Source organism: Uranotaenia lowii, chromosome 1, assembly GCF_029784155.1.
Source record: "Uranotaenia lowii strain MFRU-FL chromosome 1, ASM2978415v1, whole genome shotgun sequence".
In the NCBI taxonomy this organism is placed as follows: Eukaryota; Metazoa; Arthropoda; class Insecta; order Diptera; family Culicidae; genus Uranotaenia; species Uranotaenia lowii.
The window spans coordinates 187,168,979-187,192,260 of record NC_073691.1 but is presented as its reverse complement, the minus strand read 5'-3'; the positions used below and the strand labels follow the sequence as shown (position 1 = coordinate 187,192,260).

Here is a 23,282-nt window from a genome sequence, read left to right as displayed (position 1 = left end):
CAGCTATGGAAAGAAAAATGTGTTTATGGCTGGCAATTAGGTGTTCAACAGACAGAGGAAGCAGATAAAAATGAACTATCGCTTTATTCTTTAGCGATTTTTATTCGAAAGGTTGAGAAAATTATACCCGGAAGCGTCCATTCTAGAAAGTTTATTTCAAAGAAAACTTTAAGTATCCTTCGACAAAATGGTTCACTTTTGCAAGCTATGCCAGCTGCTGCATAGGAACATGGACTTTATCGATTGCGATGAAAGCCAGGTTTGGCTTTTGGAAACTGTTTTCCAGCTTAAAGTTGTCCCTATCAATGGGCGGGTTGATCCAGTTTGTCCGCGATGCATCCAGAAGTACAACAAAACGATGCGCCGAAAACGGAAAGCTAACGGTGGACTTCCTCTAATGCCGATGCTTGGTGGGGAGGAACGGCCATCGTTTTTCCCCTCGCTATCGAGCGGCAGTAGCACAACTACCAGAACAACGACGGCTACGGTGACCTCTTCAACACAGTTGGTTATATCAGGTCCAAGAATGTTGGGTTCTACTAAGCCAGACAAACATCAGCAAGAGGGATCTCAGCTAGTTTTGTCGTCGACATTACGAGAGGAAGAATCCTCTACAGAGGCCTCAATCATTACGGGGAACAGTTTTCAGTTCAATATAACTGGCGCAGCTGCCGTTTACCGAACTGCTGGAAAAGAGAGCCGAGGAAGTTCGGATGATGATAGTTCACTAGATTGCAGTACAGAAGATGACGAAGATGATGATCAAGGAAATAAAAATGATAGTAGCGATTCGAGCGAGTGTTGCAGTGACGACTCGGAAGACACCAGTTCAACTTGCAGTAGTTCTTCGGAAAGTGGAAGTTCTTCAGATTTACTAGATAATTCCAAGAGCGAGGGACAAGAACCCAGACCTTCAGATGATTGCAATACGATGAGATCGACAGAAGCACTTTTCATACAGCCGGATACATCAAGGCTGGACCAGCCTGACAAACCAACTGCGGTAACAACAGAGGACGTTGTGACCAAAAGCGTAGCAATTGCAGATACTACTGGTCAAGAACCACCTAAAAACACCAGCGAAAGCAAAGGTGGAAAACGCAAAACCCCTCAAAAAACGTCTCAGCAAGTTCAGCATGTTTGTGAAATTTGCCATAAGGTCTTTCTCAAAGCGGTTTATCTCAAAGTGCACATGCGAATACACACCGGTGAAAAACCTTTCGCTTGCGATATTTGTTTCAAAAGTTTCACACAAGCCTCGAGCTTAAACACCCACAAACGATTACATGCCAACGTGAAACCATTTGTGTGTAAGGTATGCGAGGTTGTTTTTTCGATTATGAATTTACAAAATTTGAATCATCAAACTTCTGTTTTAGGTTTGTGGAGCAGAATACACAAGCTCGGGAAACTTTAGAGTGCACCAGAGGACTCACACCAAAGAGAGGCCATATAATTGCAGTTTTTGCAGCAAATCATTTGTTCAACTCATTTCGAAAAAGTTACACGAGCGTGTGCACAGGAACGAAAAACCTTACGTGTGTCAGGTAAATTCTTTAATTGTTCTGTCTATATTTCATCTTTCAAAATTAAAATTTTAAATAATGTTAGATGCGATCGACGCTACACAAAAATTAAAAGTATTTCACAAACATAGATTGTGCAACATTTATTATAGGGGTGCCTCAATTTGTGTACCCTTTTTCATTCCCACCCTCAAATTTTGAAATAAGCGACTTACATGCACCCTCTCAGCATCACGGGTTCTACCTTCTGCTTGCTTTGGCGGCTCCCTGGCACAATTCGGCTTTAGCGTGAGATTCACTCCATTCAACACCCTATACTTTTGCGATGCGTGGGCGTTTGATTTCTGTCATTACACACCCGCTGCCAATTCGGACTACCAATTAGATTCGTCACCATCGGAGGAATCGGAATGAAAACAGTTCTAGAAATAATTTGAATAATCCCAGAGGATGAAAATCCCGTACAAAAAAAAAAGATTTTCATCTTTCAACCATTCCCCATCGATTTCACTATGTTACGAAATTTAGTTTAGTCGCGTTGTTATTGATGGAATAAGATTTTTCACGTTCATTTTCACAAGAGGTGTAAATGGTCTCTAAGAGCAAACGCACCAATAAGTGAGTATACGCGGCCCGGTTTTGCTCATTTCACCGGACCGGTTTTGGGATACACACTCTTTCGTGCACCGGGCGGTAGCATAATTATTTTTAAATTTAGCATTGCACTGAGAAAACTTTTGAGGAAAATCTAAATCTTAAATTAATACGTACCAAGTAAATTTTCGGAGGCGTCAGTTTTTTGCTGAAATTTCGATGAATGTTGGTCTTAAAAGGGCCTGGGGGTGTTGGCAGTTATTTGACGGGATAGCTGCTATCCGTATCGTGACGTCAAAGTCTACATCCTGGTTGAACATGCCATACAGCAGCAGCAAGGCCAAGCAGCTTCGAACACCAGCAATCGGGTCCGATGACGGATGCAGCAAGAACTTCCGAGCAGGATGTTTGCTTCGCTTGGCCTCGTCATCATATCTATAGGACACCGCTTTCAACCGGTAGTGGTTGTAAAGCGTTGAGTTTCCCTTACGGTGTTTCCAATTCCTTGTCACCCGTTTGCTGGATTGTGATTAAAAACTTATTGAATTATATACGCGGCCTGGTTTTGCTCATTTCAGCGGACCGGTTTTGGGATACACACTCTTTCGCGCACCGGGCGGAAGCATTGATTATTTTTAAATTTAGCATTGCACTGAGAAAACTTTTGCAGAAAACCTTGATAAAAAATTAAAACGGACCGAGTAAATTTCCAGAGCCGTGAGTTTTTCAATTTCGCATGCGGCGATTTGCTAGCTGGTCAGGTTATTCTTCTCTATCTTGCGATTACTGGCGGCGGATCTGTTGGAATATTTTTAATTTAAATAATGGATGAGTTTGTGAGTTAAAATTTTACATATCAGAACAGCAAAAGATCGTTAAATTAAGTGTTTTTATTTTAATTATATAAATTGAGTAAAGTTTTGGAAATATTGAGGTTAAAGAAAAATGGCTCAAAAAAGGAAAATTCTAGTATTGCGGTTACTGGGAAAATTTCTAATCGAGCGACGGTAGCCTTCCGTGCGGTAGGCTAGCCGGAGCAGTAAACACAGTTAAAAAATTCACTCTTACTCACTAATTTCATTGAAAAGTTAAGAAGTAAATTCTTGAATCAATCTTCAAATCATTATTTTGCAAGAGAGGACAAAACATGAAGTCATCGGAATGAAATATTATTATTCTTAGTATTCATGGAGATTGAATTAATTACGAGCGTTAAAATCCCAGACAAAACAAAAAACAATCTACATGATTGAAAACACATTTTTCCATAGCCTGAGAATTAACGAATTTGGCATGACGAAGATTTTTGATGCGATAAATGCGTCTTTGATACTTTATATGCTGGTCGAATTCAATTATGTTGTCGTTAAAATGTAACAAATCGTATATGAGAAGTTAAAAAAAGGAGTTGTGTACGGATAATGATCTATTATAGGTACACGCAGAAAAATTTATTTTAAAAATAATAAGACTTCGGCCAAAAATAATAAAAATTTTGGTTGGGAAAATGCACAAATATATTCTTGATAACACTGACAAAAAATATCGATTCGATTTAAACTTATCGTTTGATTGAAACAAAAATACACCTTTTTTAAAAATGAATCGAAATTTCTGTTAAAACAATAAAACAGAATTGAGTTGAGAACTACAAAAATTTTATTTTTGGAAAAATAAATCATAAAGGGGTTTAAAATGATAGAACTTAGTGCTGAAAATATTTTGTTTTTATTTTAAATTCAAAAATAGGTTGGTTTGAAGAATTTTCGGATCTATTAATACAATCATAAAAAAAACATTTATGAATTATTTTCTTTATTCGCATATTTCTTTAATCAACACGAATGAAAATTAAATCAATTACCATTCCGGAATTTCGGCCGGCATTGGGGACTGCCTCCGTTTTTTTCTTGATGCAGGATAAAAGGCCCGACTCGCTCTTTTAATCACTTTCTGCTTTCGGATACTGCAATAGTCGATCATCTCCGACTGCTTTATAAGTGTTGCATCACTGGAGTAGGCACGATGGCAAGCTTCGTCTTGGCCGGAATGATGTCCTACCGGATCTTGATGTTCCTTTTTGGGTCCCTACCGTCTTCCGGATGGGTGGCACCTGCACCGTGTCTAATTTTTTCATTAGAACGAGGCACTGATGACCCGGGCTTACGTCCATCCTATTCCGGCCTTATAGCACTGTACGGGCAGCAGTGTTACTGTGACGGTGACCTACTGTGACTGTTGTTGTTCGGACGATGCTGAAAACTTGTCATTAATTTTTTTCTTTTTTCGAGTTATCGTTTTTTAGTTACATGTTCATCGAATAAACCCAATATTGGTATCAAATTAAACCAAATTTTGAATGCATGTAATAAAAAATGAGTGTGTAAAAACAACAAAAATTTTCGATTATCTATATTCAAAATTTTTATGCAAGCTATTCAAAAATCTGCTTTTAAAATACAAAATAAAATAACAAAACGTTTTGTTGAAACTATACCCCATTCTTTTTCTGCGTGTACCATTCGCATCGCAAAAAATTGGACTGCGCACTCATAACTGCGAAACTTGTGCGATCAGTCAAATCAGTATAAAATCTGTCGGTTTTCTACACGCTAACCGCTTTTCAGTTAAACCACGTTAAACTTTATACGGATAACTCCGACTGCAAAACATAGCACGAAATCCAACATTCAATGAATGATCGCTACCGTGTCGTCGAACTCTAAACTTATTTAGAGCAAACGTACCAATACGAGAGTATACGCGGCCCGATTTTGCTCATTTCAGCGGACCGATTTTGGTATACACACTCTTTCGCGCACCGGGTGGAAGCATATTATTTTTAAATTGTGCATTGCACTGAGAAAACTTTAACAGAAAATATTAAATTAAATTTACTGATCGAATAAATTTTCGGAGTCGATAGTTTTTTCGCTTCAATTTCGGTTATTATCATTTTTATTAATTATTAATTATTATTATGCATAGCGATTGTTGGAGGTTATTCGACGGGTTAACTGCTATCCGTTATGTGACGCCAAAGTCGACATGCTGGTTGAAGATGCCATACAGCAGCAACAGGGCCACGCAGTTTCGAGCGACCAGCAACCGGGTCAGGTTGCGGATGCAGCTAGAACTTAAGTGAATTCTGTGCAGTGTCAGCCGGAATCATCCGAAATTCAGCGGAACTTGCGCGAAATATGCCAGCTGCTGTGGAGTTCCACGATCAAACAGGAGGTTTTCCGCCGCTGGTCCAAGACTTTGGCTTCAGTGAGTCGGAACCGTTTTCCCTGGTGCAGCGCAGCGAGAAGGAGGATTGTATGCGTCATTGCCCCGGTTCAAACTTATCTGCTAAAGATGCTGCTCATGGCCCCGGTCAGACAGTGAAGTTTTTTTTTTCTATCTGCTGCCTATACTTTTCCAACCTGTACGGAGGGTAGAAAAAATTTTTAAAAAAATAAATTTTCGCTAAATAAACAGTTTTTTCACTTACCTGCATTGCTTACGTTGTTGTTACTCGATGCTGGTCAATTGCAAGTTCTGCACTGTTCAAAATTATGCTAATTCCGACGACCCACTCGGCTGCGAAGAACAAACCCTGGGCCACCGATTCCGAGGGCCTAAATTTTCACCTCTTTCGACCCAGCACAGAATACTTCCAAAATGGCTCTATATAATTTTCGACACATTTCCGATCCCCCCGCGAACAAAATTCCGTCCGCACGTTCGAACGAATCAAAAGAAAAGCCACAATTGCTTAATTAATCAACAAATTGTTTACCAAAATTACAAAATTTTAATAAACATCGTTTGTTGAACTTAGCCTTAAATGGTAGATTTTTTTCAGTGCATGTTTGCTCTCGCCCCTTTCTAGTGAGCAAATTTGGTGATTTTGTCGGTCCCGACGGCAACGGCCCTATTTTGCTCACCCACATACTAACCCCCGGTGCGGTTTAAAAGTGATCAAACGCGTGAGCATTTTCACTATACTCGCGATTGCTGCGGATGCCCTAACGATAATTCAACTTTTTTTAAGTACCTATATCAGGTATATCACAACTTTGAGCGTCGAGATTAATATTCAAATGTTTTTAACTCCGTCAAAAAACGTTGCATTAAAATTGCAATAAGTTTAATTTCTTTAATTTTCATATAGGTCTGTCTTAAAGCGTTCAGCAACATTAGCAACCTACACGTGCATCTCCGTACTCACAGCAAGCAGAAGCCATATTCGTGTGATCAGTGCGATAAACAATTCGCACAGTCGCAAACGCTAAAGGTTCATCGCCTTTCGATGCATTCCGAGCAACGGCCGCACGCTTGCGATCAGTGCCCGCGAACGTATGCCACTCTGTCGAATCTTAAGAATCATCTGAACAGTCACATGAAGGAGAAACCGTACGTTTGCAACGAGTGTAACCGACGGTTCACGCAAAAAAGCTCCCTAAAAACGCATCTGATGAGCCACGTCAAACAGGAAAACCGCGAGATAATGTCAACGGTTCTTTCCTGTGATCAATGTCCGAAACAGTTCAAACTGAAGGCCAGCCTTCGGAAGCATTTGCGAACGGTTCACCAGCGAGAGGAGAAGAAGGAGGATGTTAAGAGGGGTGAAAAGGAAAGTCTACCGGGAGCCGACATCGGATTGCTGCCGTTGGAAGAGTTTGACGACGTCATTTCATCAGTAACCTCAGATATGTTCGATTTCAATCAGTATTAGATGTTTGCCAAAGATTCAACTTATCCAAAAAATGATATGTGATATAGAGTGTAAAGTGTTTAGATTGTATGACGACATAAATTATTCTATTCTGAATATAATAGCAATAAATGTATTAAAATAATTGGGAGGATTTGAATCCCGCGGCTTTGGGAGATCATTGAATTTGAAATAGAGAGAAAATCCGGACTAATGTTATTAAAAAAAAATCGGCATTATCTGTGCGCAGGTCGTTGTATTTTTTCAATAATTCTTAAATATTTTATTTGTTCTTTTTTTTTTAGTTTAATTTTTGTTCTTCAAACACCGGACCAGAGTTAAAATAAAGGGAGAACACGAAATTATTGCGACACATGGCATAACTTTTTTACCATTGGGTAAAAATCAATCTAATTTTGCACACTTTCTCATTGATGTGTATTGTTTACATGCTGTCAAACTCGATATCGTGTTTTTCGATTCAACGAAAATGGAGGTGAACCAACGCGAGTTGAAAGAACAAATTCTTGCCAAACACCTTTCAACCGTCTCTAGAGAGCTGAAGCGGTTCCAGGAGCAGTTGTCGTTGGACCACGGCAAAGGTTCTGAAAGAAAACCGGGACCGGAGAACAAAAAGACGGAGGTGAAGCGGATGATTAAAGCAAATCACAACGTCTCAATCCGTGATTTGGCTAAAAAGATCGGCATGTCGCAGAGCTACGTCTAGAATGCAAAAAAGATAGCTGGACTACATAAATACAAGGTACAAAACTTCCCAAACCGCGATGAGCGGTAACAATCGCCGGCTAAAACTCGGACACGGAAGCTCTAAGAGAAGATGCTAACAAAATATGGCTGCTGTATGATGGACGACGAAACGTATATGAAAGCCGATTTTAAGCAAATTCCGGGGTTGAAGTTTTTCAAATATCTCGTTTGGCAGGCCATCTGCTCTTGCGGACTGAGGAATGAGCCTTTCGTAAAAAAGGGCACAGTAAATAGCGAGATCTACAAATCTGAGTGCCTCGAGAAGTGGCTTTTGCCGTTCTTGCAGCAGCACGACGAAGCTCCGCTATTTTGGCCAGATTTGGCATCATGCCACTATTCTAAAAGGGTCCTGAAGTGGTATGAGGCCAATTCTGTCCATTTTGTCCAAAGGACATGAACCCGCCAAACTGTCCGAACTGCGTCCGGTGGAGCAGTACTGGGCAATAATGAAGCGGAAATTTCGGAAGAGCAAAAAGACAGTTAAGAACGATAAGGATATGTTAAGAAGATGGAAAAAACTGAGAAACTGGTAGCGGATGACACTATACTATAAAGACTTGTATGAAGAGCATCAAGCGAAAATGCTTTTAATTTTACACTCAAGGCTACATCGATTAACTTTTCTTTTGATTTTTGAAGTAAATATAGGTATGTACCCTAAAATTTTGGTTTGATTCTAAACATTATAGGAAAATTGGCATGACATTTTCGGTGTCGCACGGGAATCGTTGAAACCGGTAATTTTTTTTACCAAGTTCTCAACATGCGGAGTATTAATCAGTTCGGTAATTTCTTTTGTGACTGAGTGACTGTTATTGTGCAAAGTGACAGTTGGACATATTTATAAGAAAGTTGTAGTGAACAGTCTAAAAAAGCAACTGGTGTTCGGTTGTAATTACCGAGATACGTCAATATTTACCAAATAAACTGTAAAACTATGTCCAATTCGTCGATTTTATTACCGAGCGTTCGGTGTTTTTTATGAAGTGTTCGGTAATTAAAAACAAATAATTGATTATATTTACTTTTCAAACGGTAATTTTTACCAAATAAACTTGTGAAAGTTTGGTTTATAACTAATCTGTAAATTGAATGACCAAACTCGTAGTTTCCCTGTTAGTATGAACGATGAAATAATATTGATTACAATGTGCATTGTGTTCCAGGATGAAATTCAATGAAGCATTTGTTTGGATAGGAGTTTTTCATTGCTATAGAAGACCATTCCATTTATAAAAAACTATTATCCCAGGAATATAGTAAAGACCTAACCATAACTTGTAGTCTCTTTCTCAAAAGTTTATCAGAAATCAAATTTGAAATACTTTTCAAGTATTGTTTTTTTTTCTATCGCTGTTTATTTGCCAAGAAGAGTTTCAAGTATTGTTGTAGAAAATAAATAGTTCTGCCAATGTTTGGTCTCATTATTCCGTCCACTTGAAAGATGTGCTGATCGACGAGACATAGCAGTTGCCTGGATAGGAGGTTCTTGTAACCCCCAGCATCTTCATGGCAGGGTCGTAGAGATCCACCTATTAAGAAGAAGAGCCCAGTGCATAGGTTTTAAGACAAATTATAGGATGTTTGACAAAGCTCAGACTTACATAGAATAAATTAGGCGAATTTAGTTGTGTTTCATGTTTGTGTTAATATTTATCGTCTTCGTTTCTATCAAAATTGGCCGACGACTTTCCATGATGTGTTTGACAACAAACATAGATCATGCGCAATGTTGGTCAAAAGACATTATGCTGTTCTCTAGTTGATATTCATGTTGAGTTTTACTATTTTGCGATGGAATGTCTGAATTATGGAAAAATTTTATAAGAAAATAGGTAACCGTTTAAGGAAGATTGAAATTTCTGTTTCATCTTAATGACACTTATTTTTATAAAAGGCACAACCTGTTGATTCCATCCCTGCCATTGACATTGCTTGGTTTTAGCGACCTAGCAGTAGACAAAAAAGCTACAACATGGACCTGAATTATGTCTGTTGGAAGGACCGTCTAGCTTACTCGGATTATTGATCAAATATTTGAAGAAATTTTCACACTTTGCGAGCAAAAGGTCAGAACAGCGCAGTTTGGAATGGAAATTGCAAATCTACCAATCGAGGTAAGCTATTCAAATAAGATTTTGAATGTTCCTATTTCAACAGTTTACTTCGATGGTTTTCAGTTGTTGGAGCAGGTTTTTCGGCTTTTGCCGGTCGAGGATTTGGAGAGTGCTGCCCTAGTATGTCTAAGCTGGAAGGAAATAATTCTAACAGTTATAATACCAAAATATGTGGCCATTCATATTAAACCCGTTCATCCTGTAACTCATCAGCTTATCAGCATTCCTGCCGAGCTTTCGGTTCACATGAAAAAACCACGAGCAAAATCCAATTATAAACTGACTATTCATGACGAAGAAGTAGCGAAGGCTGCAGAATTCTTGGAATTCTTCGAGCAATGTGGACCGAGCTTAAAATCGTTAGATCTCCAGATTATGCAACTCACAGCATCGATTTTAAAGGTGTTTCCATATCTGGGAAACTTGGAAGAGCTGCATTTAACTACTGAGTCCGACGAACTTTACGGCTCGAAACCTTCAAATCCAGAACTGTACCTCGGAGTACTGAAAAATCTCAAATCACTGAAACTTACTCTTCCAAACTATTTCGTTTTACTAAATGCTGCTCATTTAAGCGGAGCTCCTCTAACAGTAATTGCTCTGGAACGTTTCGAAGCAGAGCTGAGGCATCTGAAGCCCCTGCTTCAACAACATTCCGGCACCCTTCGGGAGCTTACCGTGCGTGTTGAAGAGATGAAACCGTTTCTTCAATTTCTGAACTCCTTAACGGATCTTCACCTCACGAAGTTCAACATCAAAAGCGCTGGCGGCGATGACGATTTCACTGACGCTATCATCCATTTATTTGACCAACAATCACAGCTCCGGGTTCTCAAGGTGGGATCCGAACTTTCGCTCCGTGCCGTTGCTGCGATTCCACGGATGCTGCCTGACCTGCAGGAATTGGACCTGCTCACCGAAAGTATTAACAACTGTAAAGCATTCCAGGAGCTACGGCATCTTCGCAAGCTGACCATGTCTCTGTATGACGTGCGGGCCTGGGACGAGACGGCCTCCATCGACAGCGTGATCGATTTTTCTTTGGCCGTGACCTTTCCCTTGGTTTCGCCGGCCATCTTCTGCTCATTCCCCAACGTCAAGCGCTTCTGCCTGGAGGACGTCGACGATGATTCACTCATGCGCGATATCATCGTGGTGCAAACGTTGATGCAACAAGTGCGCAACGTCGAGCATCTGGATCTGGAGAACTATGTGGTAGGTGGTTTCAAGATTATTGAACAAATTTCCTCAAATTTATGAACATCAAGGGCACAGTATTCTTTTTTAGGGTACATAAACTTCTTCAACAAAAATTACTATTTTCAATTAAATATTTTTTTCTGCCATCAACAGCTCAAAGAGCGTGAAATACTCAACGAGGGAGTGCAGCGATTCGATTCGCTCCAAGGGCTCCGGGTGCTCAAATACAGCTGCCGGGACATGTCGGACGCATCGTTGATGACCATGGGCCTGCCAGAGCTGCGGGAGCTTTTCCTGACGCACTGTCCCGGGGTAACGTTCAAGGGAATTTCTTTTCTCACTCGGAATTGCCCGTTGATTGAGACGCTTCACATCGAGTATAACAAAACCGGAATTACCGACGATTGTATCGATGTACTGACGCGGAAATTCCCTCGACTTCGGCGTCTATATTTGGTCAACTTGAAGGCTCTGACCAACGAAACTATCGAGCTCATTCTGGTGAATTGCAAGCGTCTGAGGGTAATGAAGCAGCTTCGAATCGAATTCTATAATTTTTTTGAATTTAAAAATATTTTTTGTCATTCTAGGAATTGACTTTCTCTCACTGTGTCGGTATCAGCATGGAAAAATCGGAAGTAATCGAGAAGCTCAGCGCAATCAAGTCATTGCGGAATTTAGTCTTTAGCTAAGCGACCTTACACTCCATAACGGGTATCGTAGAAAGTATTAATATAAACAGAATATGTATTGCCAGCGCAAAAGTAGTTCCTAAATTATGGTATTTTGCTCTTCGGAAAGCTTTTCGGTGCAATAGTTTACGCTTACTCTATTACAATGTTATGTAGTTAAAACTAGTTTTTGGAAAAAAGAACATAATTCTGCTTAAATTCAATAAAAACGTTGTTATCCCTTTAATCCGTCAACATTTTCTTCGAAATTTCTTGATCAATACGTATTGCTTTGAACAATCGTCACCCAAATAAACAGTATATTCAAATAGCTAAATAATTGAGTTACCTCTAGCATTTTCCCTATCGCTTCTTAGAAGATGGGTGGTTTCGTTAGTAGGTGAGCCACAATACAGTTAACCAAAACGCCCACTTCGACTTCGTGCTCCAAAAAAGGGAATTTCTCAGGTGGTGTTGTGTTATCACCACCACCAACGACCGACACGGGGCGATAAAAGATAACATAACGTGATGTGTTGCTCCTTCGAAAAGGGGATCACGGTGGAAATGCCACCAACATCAACCTACACAAATGCAGGGTTCTCTCGCGAAATGCCAGTTTTCCCAAGGGGGTGAAAATAAAGCCCAGCTTAAGATCAGAGTTGCCCACATTTGCAAGATAACTAAAAATTTTTTTAGATTTAAATTATCGAACATTTATGGTGGGTGCTAGAGATTCCACGCTTTTTAACTGACAGTTTTTTGGAATTCGGGCTTCAGAGTTTTTTTTAAAGGTTCGTAATGAGTTTTATTCCTCAAACTGTTATAAATGAATAATTTCTAAAAAGTTTCCAACAGTTTTCTATCAATATTTCTAACGGACCTCAACAAAGTTAATAGTAAAAACGACATTTTCTAAAAAAATCTTTAATACTATTTAAAAACCGTTTTCAGAAATCTATAAAAAAAGCAAATAGACCTTTTGAGGCACCTTTTCTTAACCCTCATCCGCATTAGAGTGTCATTTTGACACTAATGCAAGTTTGAATGCCTGTAACTTTTTTCAGAAGCTTCAAAAAACAAAAATTTCTTCGGGGACCCTAGATGAATTCAAAAGTTTTTTAATTTTGCATCTTTACTTTATTTATGGACGAACCCTGGAAGCCTGGACAAAAAAACTCCCTTTTCCGACTTAGAGTGTCATTTTGACACTCCAAAAGTAAAATCCATTTAAGTCGTTTGAATTATTATGAACTTCATATAAAACTTATATCAATAAAAACCTTGTAATTTCAGTAAAATATGTTTAGAACATTAAATATAGCTAAAGCTTATAGTTTTCTCGTTATTCAGCATGAAAGAAAAAAAATTCGAAAAAACATGCCTCAGGAAAACTGCTGTAGTTCATATATTACACGCCCAAAAAAATATTTGCCTTATACATATGAAAGCTGAAGTTAATGTCTACATCATGAAACAAAGAAATATTTTTTTAAATTTTCTTTAATGAAATGGTCACAAAAAGTTCAAAAAAGTGGTCTGAAAAACCTACTTTTCATTCGATTGCTAGTAAATACTGTTTGAGCGATGGTAGAGTTTTTTAAAAAATATGACTACAAACTTTATTGAATTTCTAACATTTTGCTGTCTTTAGATTTTCGATGCAACAAAAATTGAATTTACTGAAATTTTACAAAGTTGACAACTTTGCGCGATTTTTTCACTAATTGAAATTTCATCTGTTTTTGTGGTCCGCCGTCAGGTTGTACCCAGATTTTCAGTGCTTTCTCGCCGTTTGAAGCAAACAAAACTATATCCATTGAAAAGGGAATTTAATCTTCATTCTAGTGAGGTGCAACAAATCATGCTGTGAGATTTCACAAAAATATGAAAATTATAAAAGTAAAATCATTCCTGAATTTCCACCCAAGCAGCGCGTCCAGCAAAACGTGTTTGTTTGCTCTCCGAGTAGGTACGGTGGGTGGTTATTCGGGCAGAGAGCGAAGCCGACAGACGAAATAATGATGCGTGTCGTACGTTTCTCGGTTGGAAATTTTCTATTGACAGTAGTTCTCGTTTGCTTGTCACGACACGCATCATTATTTCGTCTGTCGGCTTCGCTCTCTGCCCGAATAACCACCCACCGTACCTACTCGGAGAGCAAACAAACACGTTTTGCTGGACGCGCTGCTTGTAGTTCTAGAAATTCAGGAATGATTTTACGTTTATAATTTTCATATTTTTGTGAAATCTCACTGCGTGATTTGATGCACCTCACAAGAATGTAGATTAAATTTGCTTTCCAATGAATATACTTTTGATTGGTCCAAACAAAGTGAAAGCACTGAAAATCGGGGTACAACCTGACGGTGGACCACAAAAACAGATGAAATTTCAATTTGCAAAACAATTGCGAAAAGTAGTGAACTTTGAAAAATTCCAGTAATTTCAATTTTTGTTACATCGAAAATCTAAAGACAGCAAAATGTTAGAATTTCAATAAAGTTTGTTGTCATATTTTTTCTAAAACTCTACCATCGCTCAAACAGTATTTACTAGCAATCGAATGAAAAGGAGGTTTTTTAGACCACTTTTTTTAACTTTTTGTGACCATTTCATTAAAAAAAATTTAAAAAAATATTTCTTGTCTTCATGATGTAGGCATTAACTGCAGCTTTCATATGCATAAGGCAAATATTTTTTTGGGCGTGTAACATATGAACTACAGCAGTTTTCGTGAGGCATGTTTTTTCGTTTTTTTTTCTTTCATGCTGAATAACGAGAAAACTTGCAACTTTAGCTGTATATAATGTTCTACACATATTTTACTGACATTTCAAGGTTTCTTTAGATGTTAGTATTGTTGAAATCGGTTTAACACGCCAAAAGTTATAACGATTTGAGATTGTGGTGTCAAATTGACACTAAAAAGTGAATTCCAAAATCAAAATAGGAGCAACATTCTACACACGCACACACACACACCCACACACACACACACACACACACACACACACACACACACACACACACACACACACACACACACACACACACACACACACACACACACACACACATACAGACACACAAACACACACACACACACACACATACACACACACACACATACACACACACACACACACACACACACACACACACACACACACACACACACACACAAACACACGCACACACACACGCACACACATACACACACACACACACACACACACACACACACACACACACACACACACACACACACACACACACACACACACACACACACACACACACACACACACACACACACACACACACACACACACACACACACACACACACACACACACACACACACACACACACACACACACACACACACACACACACACACACACACACACACACACACACACACACATACACACAGAAATACGTCAAGTTGTTATTGACCAAATTTTGACCGTATCACCCTTTATTCATCGACTTCAAAGCCGCATGCGACACGATCGACCGCAACGAGCTATGGAAAATCATGAACGAGAACGGCTTTTCCGGGAAGCTGATCGGACTGATCAAGGCGACGATGGATGGAACGCAGTGCTGTGATTTCGAGTGAATTGTCGAGTTCATTCGAATCGCGCAGGGGGCTTCGACAAGGTGATGGTCTATCCTGCATGATGTTCAACGTGGCGCTAGAAGGTGTTATTCGACGAGCGGTTGGCGAAATGCGGGGCACGATTTTCAACAGATCCAGTCAACTTATCTGCTTTGCCGATGACATTGATATAGTCGGCAGATCATCTGCGGCGTAGGAGGAGATCTACCGCAAACTGAAACGCGAAGCAGGAAGGATTGGGTTGATGATTAATACGTCCAAGACGAAGTACATGCTGGCCTGCGGATCTGAGACCGACCGAACCCGCTTGTCCAGTAATAACTAAGGTCACGATCGACGGCGACGAGCTGGAGATAGTCGAAGACTTTGTCTATCTCGGCTCATTGGTGACCGCAGACAATGACACCAGCCGTGAGATCCGGAGGCGAATTATCAGCGAAAGTCGTTTCTACTATGGACTCCACAAGCAACTGCAGTCGAAAAGACTTAGCCCTCGCACGAAGTGTAACCTGTATATGACGCTTATTAGACCGGTTGATCTCTACGGGCACGAGACATGGATATTGCTCGAGGAGGACCTGCGTACACTCGGGGTATTCGAGCGACGAGTGTTAAGAACCATCTTTGGCGGCGTACAGGAGAACGGAGTGTGGAGGCGAAGGATGAACCACGAGCTCGCGCGACTCTACGGCAAACCCAGTATCCAGAAGGTGGTGAAGGCTGGCCGGACGACTGTCCTGCAAAACAGGTGTTCGCTACGAATCCGGTAGGAACAAGAGGAGCGGGGGCGCAACGAGCGAAGTGGTTAGACCAAGTGGAGCGTAATCTGGCGAACGTGGGATGCCCGAGAAATTGGAGAACGGTTGCCATGGACCGAGTGAATTTTAGGAATTATGTTCGTCAAGTTATGTCGTGAGAGGGAATACTATGTAAATAAAAATAAAATAATAAAAATAAAAATCTTTTTACAAAAAAATCTAACCCATTCTAACTAGATTTTTTTTAAATTGAAAAAATACATATGTTTTTTTCGTTGAAATAAACAAAATATCAAATTTTAGAAAAATCTGAAGACCCCTCGGCCCAAACTCGTCAGATAATTAAAAAATCTCCTTTTGTAAAATTCTTTCCTTGGTATTCTTCGATGATTGTTAGTTCTTTACAAGTAGAAAGATTTGAAAATTGTAATGTCTTTACCGGTAGGCGGTATCGACCAACATGCATTTCTCCGATGGACCACTGTGTCTCGAAGTACTTCAATTTTATACCTACCGTGGAGTCAGGTTAATGGAAAAACACTTATCGCGAGAATACGAGAGCGAGAGAGGAAGTGGGTGCACGACACGGTCCAGCCACCCACACAGTCAGCGCAACACGTGCGTTTACGTTCATTTGCGTGCGTGTGTTTGTGTATAGGTGGTGGGGGTGGCATTGCATTGCTGGTTGGTATCAGGAATAGTCCGTTTGAGCCAAAAAGGGCATCCGTCCATTTGGGGGTTGTTGCTTGCTACTAGGTACTCTGCTGCTGCTTTGAGAGAGCAAACGGCGCGGGTGCTCCTTTCTGTGAGTTTTCTATGCTGGAAAAGCTCCTGGCGATGGTGGTTGCCACTTTTGATATGTGATTTTCTATCGGTGCGTGCCTCCTGGTGAGTTCTTGTGTGAAGCCTTCTTGACGATATGGTGTGTTGCCTGCTGAATGAAACTGGCTGAAAATTCGCGTGTTCTTTCACTTCAATGTTCGAACCCTTGGTTATTTCCGCTTTTCCGAATCCGTGTCTACGTCGTGAATGTCGTCGTCGTCGTTGTTGGTGTAATCTGACCTGGAATCGGAGATTGCTGTTGAAGCTGGCCTTGCCCCGTGTGGAAAACCGTGGAAAGTTGGGCACCGTCACTATTTCGCTGATGGGTGTCTAACGAGCCACCACGGGTGAAGAAAATTTTTCGCCACAAGAATTTGCCCAGCCATCGTACATCGGGTAATTGCGGGCCGAGTGATATTTGCGGAAAATCCTCCGGAATTGTGGAAAGTGTTGAACGGGAGCGTCCGATTAGTGTGTTTTTTTATTTAATCTTCATATCAGTGTCGGAGCAACCAACAAGTTTTTCAGTTTTCCAATAAGCAATTTGGGTGTCGTGTATATAAGGGAAGCGTGTGAAAAAAGGGCGAAACAAAAAGTGAGAATAACTATATTGCCTGTTTTAGGGAAGCGGGAGATTAAAGATTGAAACGGAGGAGGAATTATTATTTTTGGGAGGCCTTTTCGCAGTTGTACGCGAGTTGGGCGACGTTAAAAAAGCCTGAAAGTGCGTTAAAAGAAACAAGAAATGCCTGAAGCTATTGGTTCGAGGATGTGATTCCGGGTGAGGAAGGAAGAAAGTCAGACGCAAAACCACACTCGGACAAGTGGGAAATCCAACAAATGGAAACTGGATACTGAGCTGGGCCAATCCCGAACGTACGCAGAAATTGAAACCAACGAGTGAAAGTTTGAGCAATGAGAAATTGATTTTCGAGCCCGGAATCGGATTTCTATTTTTGGACGGTGTCCTCCCGACCGGAACGGATTTTCCAAGGAACGAAACACAAAGCAAATCTACACACGTATATCCAGCAACATATACTCATACACCCCCGTATCACACGAGCGAGCGAGCACTCGAATCAAACGAACAAGAAGAAGTAAAGAATAAAACTTGAAACCACCACACATTCGTCCTTAAAACAAACATCGAATTTTAAAAAAAGTTTAAAAAAATAAACAGAAACACAAAAAAAAATTCACACAACCGAAAACTGTAAGATACCTAAAGAGACAGTAAAAAGGAAAAAAAAAACATAAGCTGTGGGGATCAAAATTTGCCGAAATCTTTTACGTTTCCTGTTATCGGAGTCATGTTGAGCGTTGAGCGATATTATACACATCTAACTAGTCTACATTGTTGAAACCGCAAGGAAAACGAGCAAAACACAAACAATCCCACGCGAGAGAAACGGAAAGCGCGTGACTCTTCTAGAGGATAAGGATTAAACTGTAACGAACGAGAAGCATTTTCCCCCCGAGGGGGACACAAACACACAAGGCAACGAAACAGAATGTTGGATTGTTAGACTTTGGCCAAGTATTCTTCTGCGTTGAGAGTAACTATACTGTACATGTATACAGAGATTGAAGGAACAAAGCCGCGGCCCTAGGCCTCAGAACGCTGAAATAAAAGATTACATTCCACACCCTGAAGACCGAGAACGAGGAAAGTGAAAGCAGCACCAAATTGTGATTAAGATTGTGCACGGAAAGGCTCTCAAGCGTACACGAAAAACAACACGCGAACTGGGAGAACCACAACATTCGGCATATCCAAACGAGATCCACACCACGGTCAGAACGGGATCCACAAAAACCGAAGTCTTGTTCTTCGTGTTTGTTTTCGGAAAATCTGCTAGCCCTAGGGTAGCGCCAAAAGAGCGTTTGCCTAAACTCGAGAACCACCCTACAGAGTTTCCTGAAAATCGCCGTTGATATTTTTGTTACTGTTGTTATTGTTGCTGTTAACGTACAAGTTTATCCCCCCAAATTCCCTTCCTTATCTCTTCCGAACGATTACCACCCCACCGCCCGACTCCCCCCTTAACTCTGCACCAGAGTTAACTCCCATAAGCAAACAATCCCCCCCACCTCACCGAAAGAAAGGAAGGAAAGACGAAAAATAATAGACACAAACACTGCTGCTGAACGGACCGCCGAGGAATCCCCCCCTTTCTTACTACGTGAAATCCCTTCACGTCACAGCCCTCCCCACCGGGTTCCTGCCGCAGCCCCACCCTCAGCTGCCGTAGCTGCTAACAAAACTAACCCGTCTCACTCACTCCAACGGAATTCGGGCGGCCTCGGCAAACGAGCCTAGCAACCAACTGCGGCAAAAATGGGTGACGACAGGAACAGCAAGAAGATTCTGCAAAACATTAAAATGCCAGAGCAGAGCAACGACTATCGGGTGGTGAGTATCGGAGCTCCGGCTTCGGGGCCGGATTTTCCGGTGAAAACGGACCCCGGGAACCACATTTTAACGGTGCTTTCTCTCCCAAGGTGGTGTTCGGTGCCGGAGGTGTCGGCAAAAGTTCCCTGGTGCTCCGGTTCATCAAGGGAACGTTCCGCGAAAGCTACATCCCGACCATCGAGGACACCTATAGGCAGGTACGTACACGCGAGTGCAAACGTTATTCTGGTTGTGTCCTTTTTTTGGGTTTGCTCTATATGTTTGTTCAAGTGTACTTACTCTGGCTTCTGTGTTTCCGCGAATGGGCACGGTGCCAACGAAATTCCTTCTCCAGCAGTGGCGCAATGGCCTTGCCAAAAACAATTTCCCAAATATATAGTGTAGGAATTGCCCATTGTCACATGAGAATCGAAAGTGGAATCTATTTCCGGCCAAAAGTTTGGAAAATTCAAACCATCCATCGTAGGTTGAACTGCTCGGGGGGCCCACATGACGTGTTCTTTAAAAAGTGACTCCAGACTTCACCCCTTCTCCTAAAAAGATTTTTTTTTTTAAACTAATCGGGTAATCATCATTACCATCAGGACTCATCAGTTACTGCTCCACTCCATCCGAGAGCGATGTCAGATCAATGAAGAAAGCGAAAAAAAAAGATAAAGTAACAAAGAAAGTGAATTTTTCCGCAGCTCGCTGTTCGTCATTCAGCTGCTGTTGCAGCAGCATCAGCCCCCAAGTAAAGTGTGTGATTATTGATGTTGAGCGCATCCCATTCTTGTCTACCCTACAGCCCTATAGACCAGCCTAGCCTAGCAGCGTCATCTTCAGGCGTGCACCATTTATTATATTAATAACTGTGGTATTCAGAAATCGAGCTCCCAACACGGACTATCGCCAAGCGCTCGCTCGAGTGGCTCCAGCAGGGAGATCTGTCTGTTCCTTTCCGTTTCCCCAAGTCATCTCATCGGTTAGAAAGAATCATTGATGACTGACTGGCTGACTGACTGACTGTGTTGAGGGTTGGCCGCTCGGTCGGTTAGTTAGTTGGTTGGATAGTTTGGATTCGGTGGGGGTAGATATAGAAAACGCTAATGTGATATGACTATACGGTTAGTTTCATCCCTGCCCGTCTAAATATTTATTAGGCTGCTGTGGCATAGAGTAGTGTGGAAGGGAACGGAAGTTGATAGCGGCGGGAGGCCTATTATTTCTGTGAATAAGAAGAGCAAAATAAGTTTTCCACCCCGGTGAAGTTGGTTTGCTGCGCGCTGCATGCAGCAAAAGGGGCGTCCTTCGATGAAGCTGTTAACATTTATATCAGCTGTTTGAGGTAACTCCTCTCTGGAGCCACCATTAAGAATGATCTAAGTTTTTGACCTCCCTAAGGCAGTGCAGTGGTCGGCAACCTTTTGAGTCGGAAGAGCCAAATTTCCAAAATGTCAGAGTTTGGAAGAGCCACATTAAAGATTTATGGTTTTTGTTTTTAATTTAAAAAAATTAAAATATATGGATGATCAATGAACAGAATGACAGAGCATTTTGAACAACTTTTCCGAGTTACAAATAGCAATGGCCAACAGAACCCGCAGCTTGAGGTACCCACAGTAAGTCGCATTAATGGCGTCAACTCGGAAGCGCCCTCGCTGGCTGAAATAGAAACGGCAATCAAGGACATGAAATCCAACAAAGCGCTTGGAATCGATTGCATTCCTGCTGAAATGCTCAAAGCCGACCCTGCCTTGTCAGCACAAATGTTGCACCGTCTTTTCGCTGACATTTAGGATACTGCAACATTCCCGGCCGACTGGATGCAGGGTATCTTCGTAAAGGTCCCGAAGAAAGGAGACCTAACAGAGTGCGGTAACTGGCGTGGCATAACTTTGATCTGTACAACCCTCAAAGTACTCTGCAAAGTGATCCTGAACAGGATCCAGGAGAAAATCGACGCTACACTCCGACGGCAACAAGCTGGATTCCGATCCGGACGGTCATGTGTGGACCACATCACAACGCAACGCTACGAGTAATACTGGAACAAATCAACGAATTCCAGGACTCTCTTCTGCTGGTGTTCGTTTATTTCGAAAAAGCATTTGACCGACTGAACCACGAAAACATCTGGGCTGCTCTTAGACGACGAGGGGTTCCAGAGAAACTAGTCCATCTCATCGAAGCACAGTACGAGGCATTTTCGTGCAAGGTCTTGCACGACGGTGTCTTGTCCGAACCAATCCCGGTAACTGCTGGAGTGAGACAAGGATGTATTTTGTCACCGCTGCTTTTTCTCATCGTAATGGATGAGATCTGAGATTGACTGTAGACTAGGATTACCATATCCCGTGACACCAAAAAGAGTACATTGAGATAATTTATCCAAAAGTCAGAAGAAACGTTGAACAGTAGAACCCCGTTCATCCGAACTCCAGTTTTCTAAGCTCCCGCGTTATCCCAGCCATCAGGTTGACCCAAGATCCTAATTTTTACCGAGCTTTGCGACCGGATAGTATGCAAAAGGATTTACAGAAGAATCCCGCTTACCCGAGGTAATGGAGGGATGGACCACCTCAGATATGTGAAATCTCGGATTAAACGAAATACATTGACAAAGCCAATCCTTTTGCTCTGGTTATGCAAATCATTCAGGCGCAAAGCTAGGTTCTTAAATACATGGATTTATTTTTCTATTTACCTGGCGTTTCTGGCAAGTTTAGATTTTGAACTTATCAAAAATGTCAATTTAATGCGGTTTTTTTTAGTAATTTAACCCATTAAGGTCATTCTTCCTCAATATTTAATACTTTAACAATATATAACAATACATATTTCGTGCTATCTGAGGCATCGAGATATTTCAATTCAATCAAAACTGTTAATGTCTTGGAAGTTATGAGACTTACATGACAATTAAAATTTGTGCATATTGATAACTGCTTGCATACTTAAAGGCGCTTATCGCGCTCACTGTTTATAACGACTAAAAATGCATGATTATTAGAACAAAATGTTAAAGCAATTTGTTGTAAGCTGTATTCCTTTCGTAGTTTTTGAAAAAGATGTGATGATAAAAGGGAAGATATACGTCGGTTTTCTGATCAAATGTCTTTCAAAAAAAAAAGAGTACATTTGGTAAAATTTCAAAAAAAGAAGAGTACGCCCATTTTTCGATCAAAAAAGAGTACATGTACTCTTAAAAGAGTACGTATGGTATCCCTACTGTAGACCAAACCGAGGATTGCCGTGGAATCCTTCAGCGATTGAGCAACTGAACGACCTTGACTTGGCAGACGATATTGTTTTGCTCGCTCAAACACAACAAGACATGCAGAGCAAACTCGACGACCTCACCGAAAGCTCCAAGGCAGCAGGTCTCAAAATCAATGTCGGAAAGACCAAGTCGATGGAAATCAACACAGAAAATCGTTCCAATTTCGTGGTAGCTCGACAACAGGTTGAGACAGTGGAGTGCTTCCAGTATCTTGGTAGCCAGATTACGCCTGATGGTGGTACCAAGAAGGACATCGAAACCCGGATCAGAAAAGCCCGATTTGCGTTTGCGAGTCTCCGAAACATCTGGCGGTCACGCCAGATCTCTCTACGAACTAAGATCCGAATCTTCAACTCAAACGTCAAATCCGTATTGTTGTACGGGTGTGAAACTTGGTGCACATATGCGGTGACGACGCGAAAACTGCAAGTTTTTGTGAATCGCTGCCTGCGGAACATCATCCGCGCTTAGTGGTCTGGCAACTGGATCTCAAACGTTGAACTTCATCGCCGGTGTCATCAAAAGGCGCTAGAAATCGAGATTCGGGAACGTAAGTGGAGATGGATTGGGCACACGCTGCGAAGAGATGAAAACGAGATTTGCAGAGAGGCGCTTGATTGTAATCCAGATGGGCATCGAAGAAGAGGCAGGCCCAAAAGCTCGTGGCGGCGAAGTCTAGCCGCTGAAATCCGCACAGTTGACGAGAACCTTGGCTGGCAGCAAGTGAAGACGCTGGCTCCGGATCGCCAGCAGGGGAGATCTTTTATCTCAGCCCTATGCGTCGGTCAATCGGCGCCGGACCCTTAGACTAGACTAGACAC

General features: G+C 41.3%; 2 protein-coding genes and 1 long non-coding RNA gene across 3 annotated transcripts; 2 read left to right on the top strand and 1 right to left on the bottom strand.

Annotated features, from left to right (window-relative positions):
* Positions 1 to 9: 9 nt before the first annotated feature.
* On the top strand, positions 10 to 7,082 carry LOC129740279 (zinc finger protein 239-like). The gene is made up of 3 exons (XM_055731893.1): positions 10 to 1,315; positions 1,380 to 1,547; positions 6,277 to 7,082. The coding sequence occupies exons 1-3, from the start codon at positions 188 to 190 to the stop codon at positions 6,838 to 6,840; spliced, it is 1,860 nt and encodes a 619-aa protein (XP_055587868.1). The 5' UTR covers positions 10 to 187; the 3' UTR covers positions 6,841 to 7,082.
* LOC129740292 (uncharacterized) lies at positions 5,061 to 6,124 on the bottom strand. Its single transcript, XR_008736194.1, has 2 exons — positions 5,614 to 6,124; positions 5,061 to 5,545 (listed from the first exon to the last, which is right to left on the bottom strand). It is a non-coding gene; the product is annotated as an uncharacterized LOC129740292 (long non-coding RNA).
* Positions 7,083 to 8,679: 1,597 nt separating the features above from the next.
* LOC129740289 (uncharacterized) lies at positions 8,680 to 11,822 on the top strand. Its single transcript, XM_055731904.1, has 5 exons — positions 8,680 to 9,422; positions 9,485 to 9,704; positions 9,768 to 10,919; positions 11,058 to 11,426; positions 11,495 to 11,822. Exons 2-5 carry the CDS (start codon positions 9,678 to 9,680, stop codon positions 11,594 to 11,596), a joined length of 1,650 nt encoding a protein of 549 aa, XP_055587879.1. The 5' UTR covers positions 8,680 to 9,422; positions 9,485 to 9,677; the 3' UTR covers positions 11,597 to 11,822.
* The last annotated feature ends 11,460 nt before the right edge of the window (positions 11,823 to 23,282 follow it).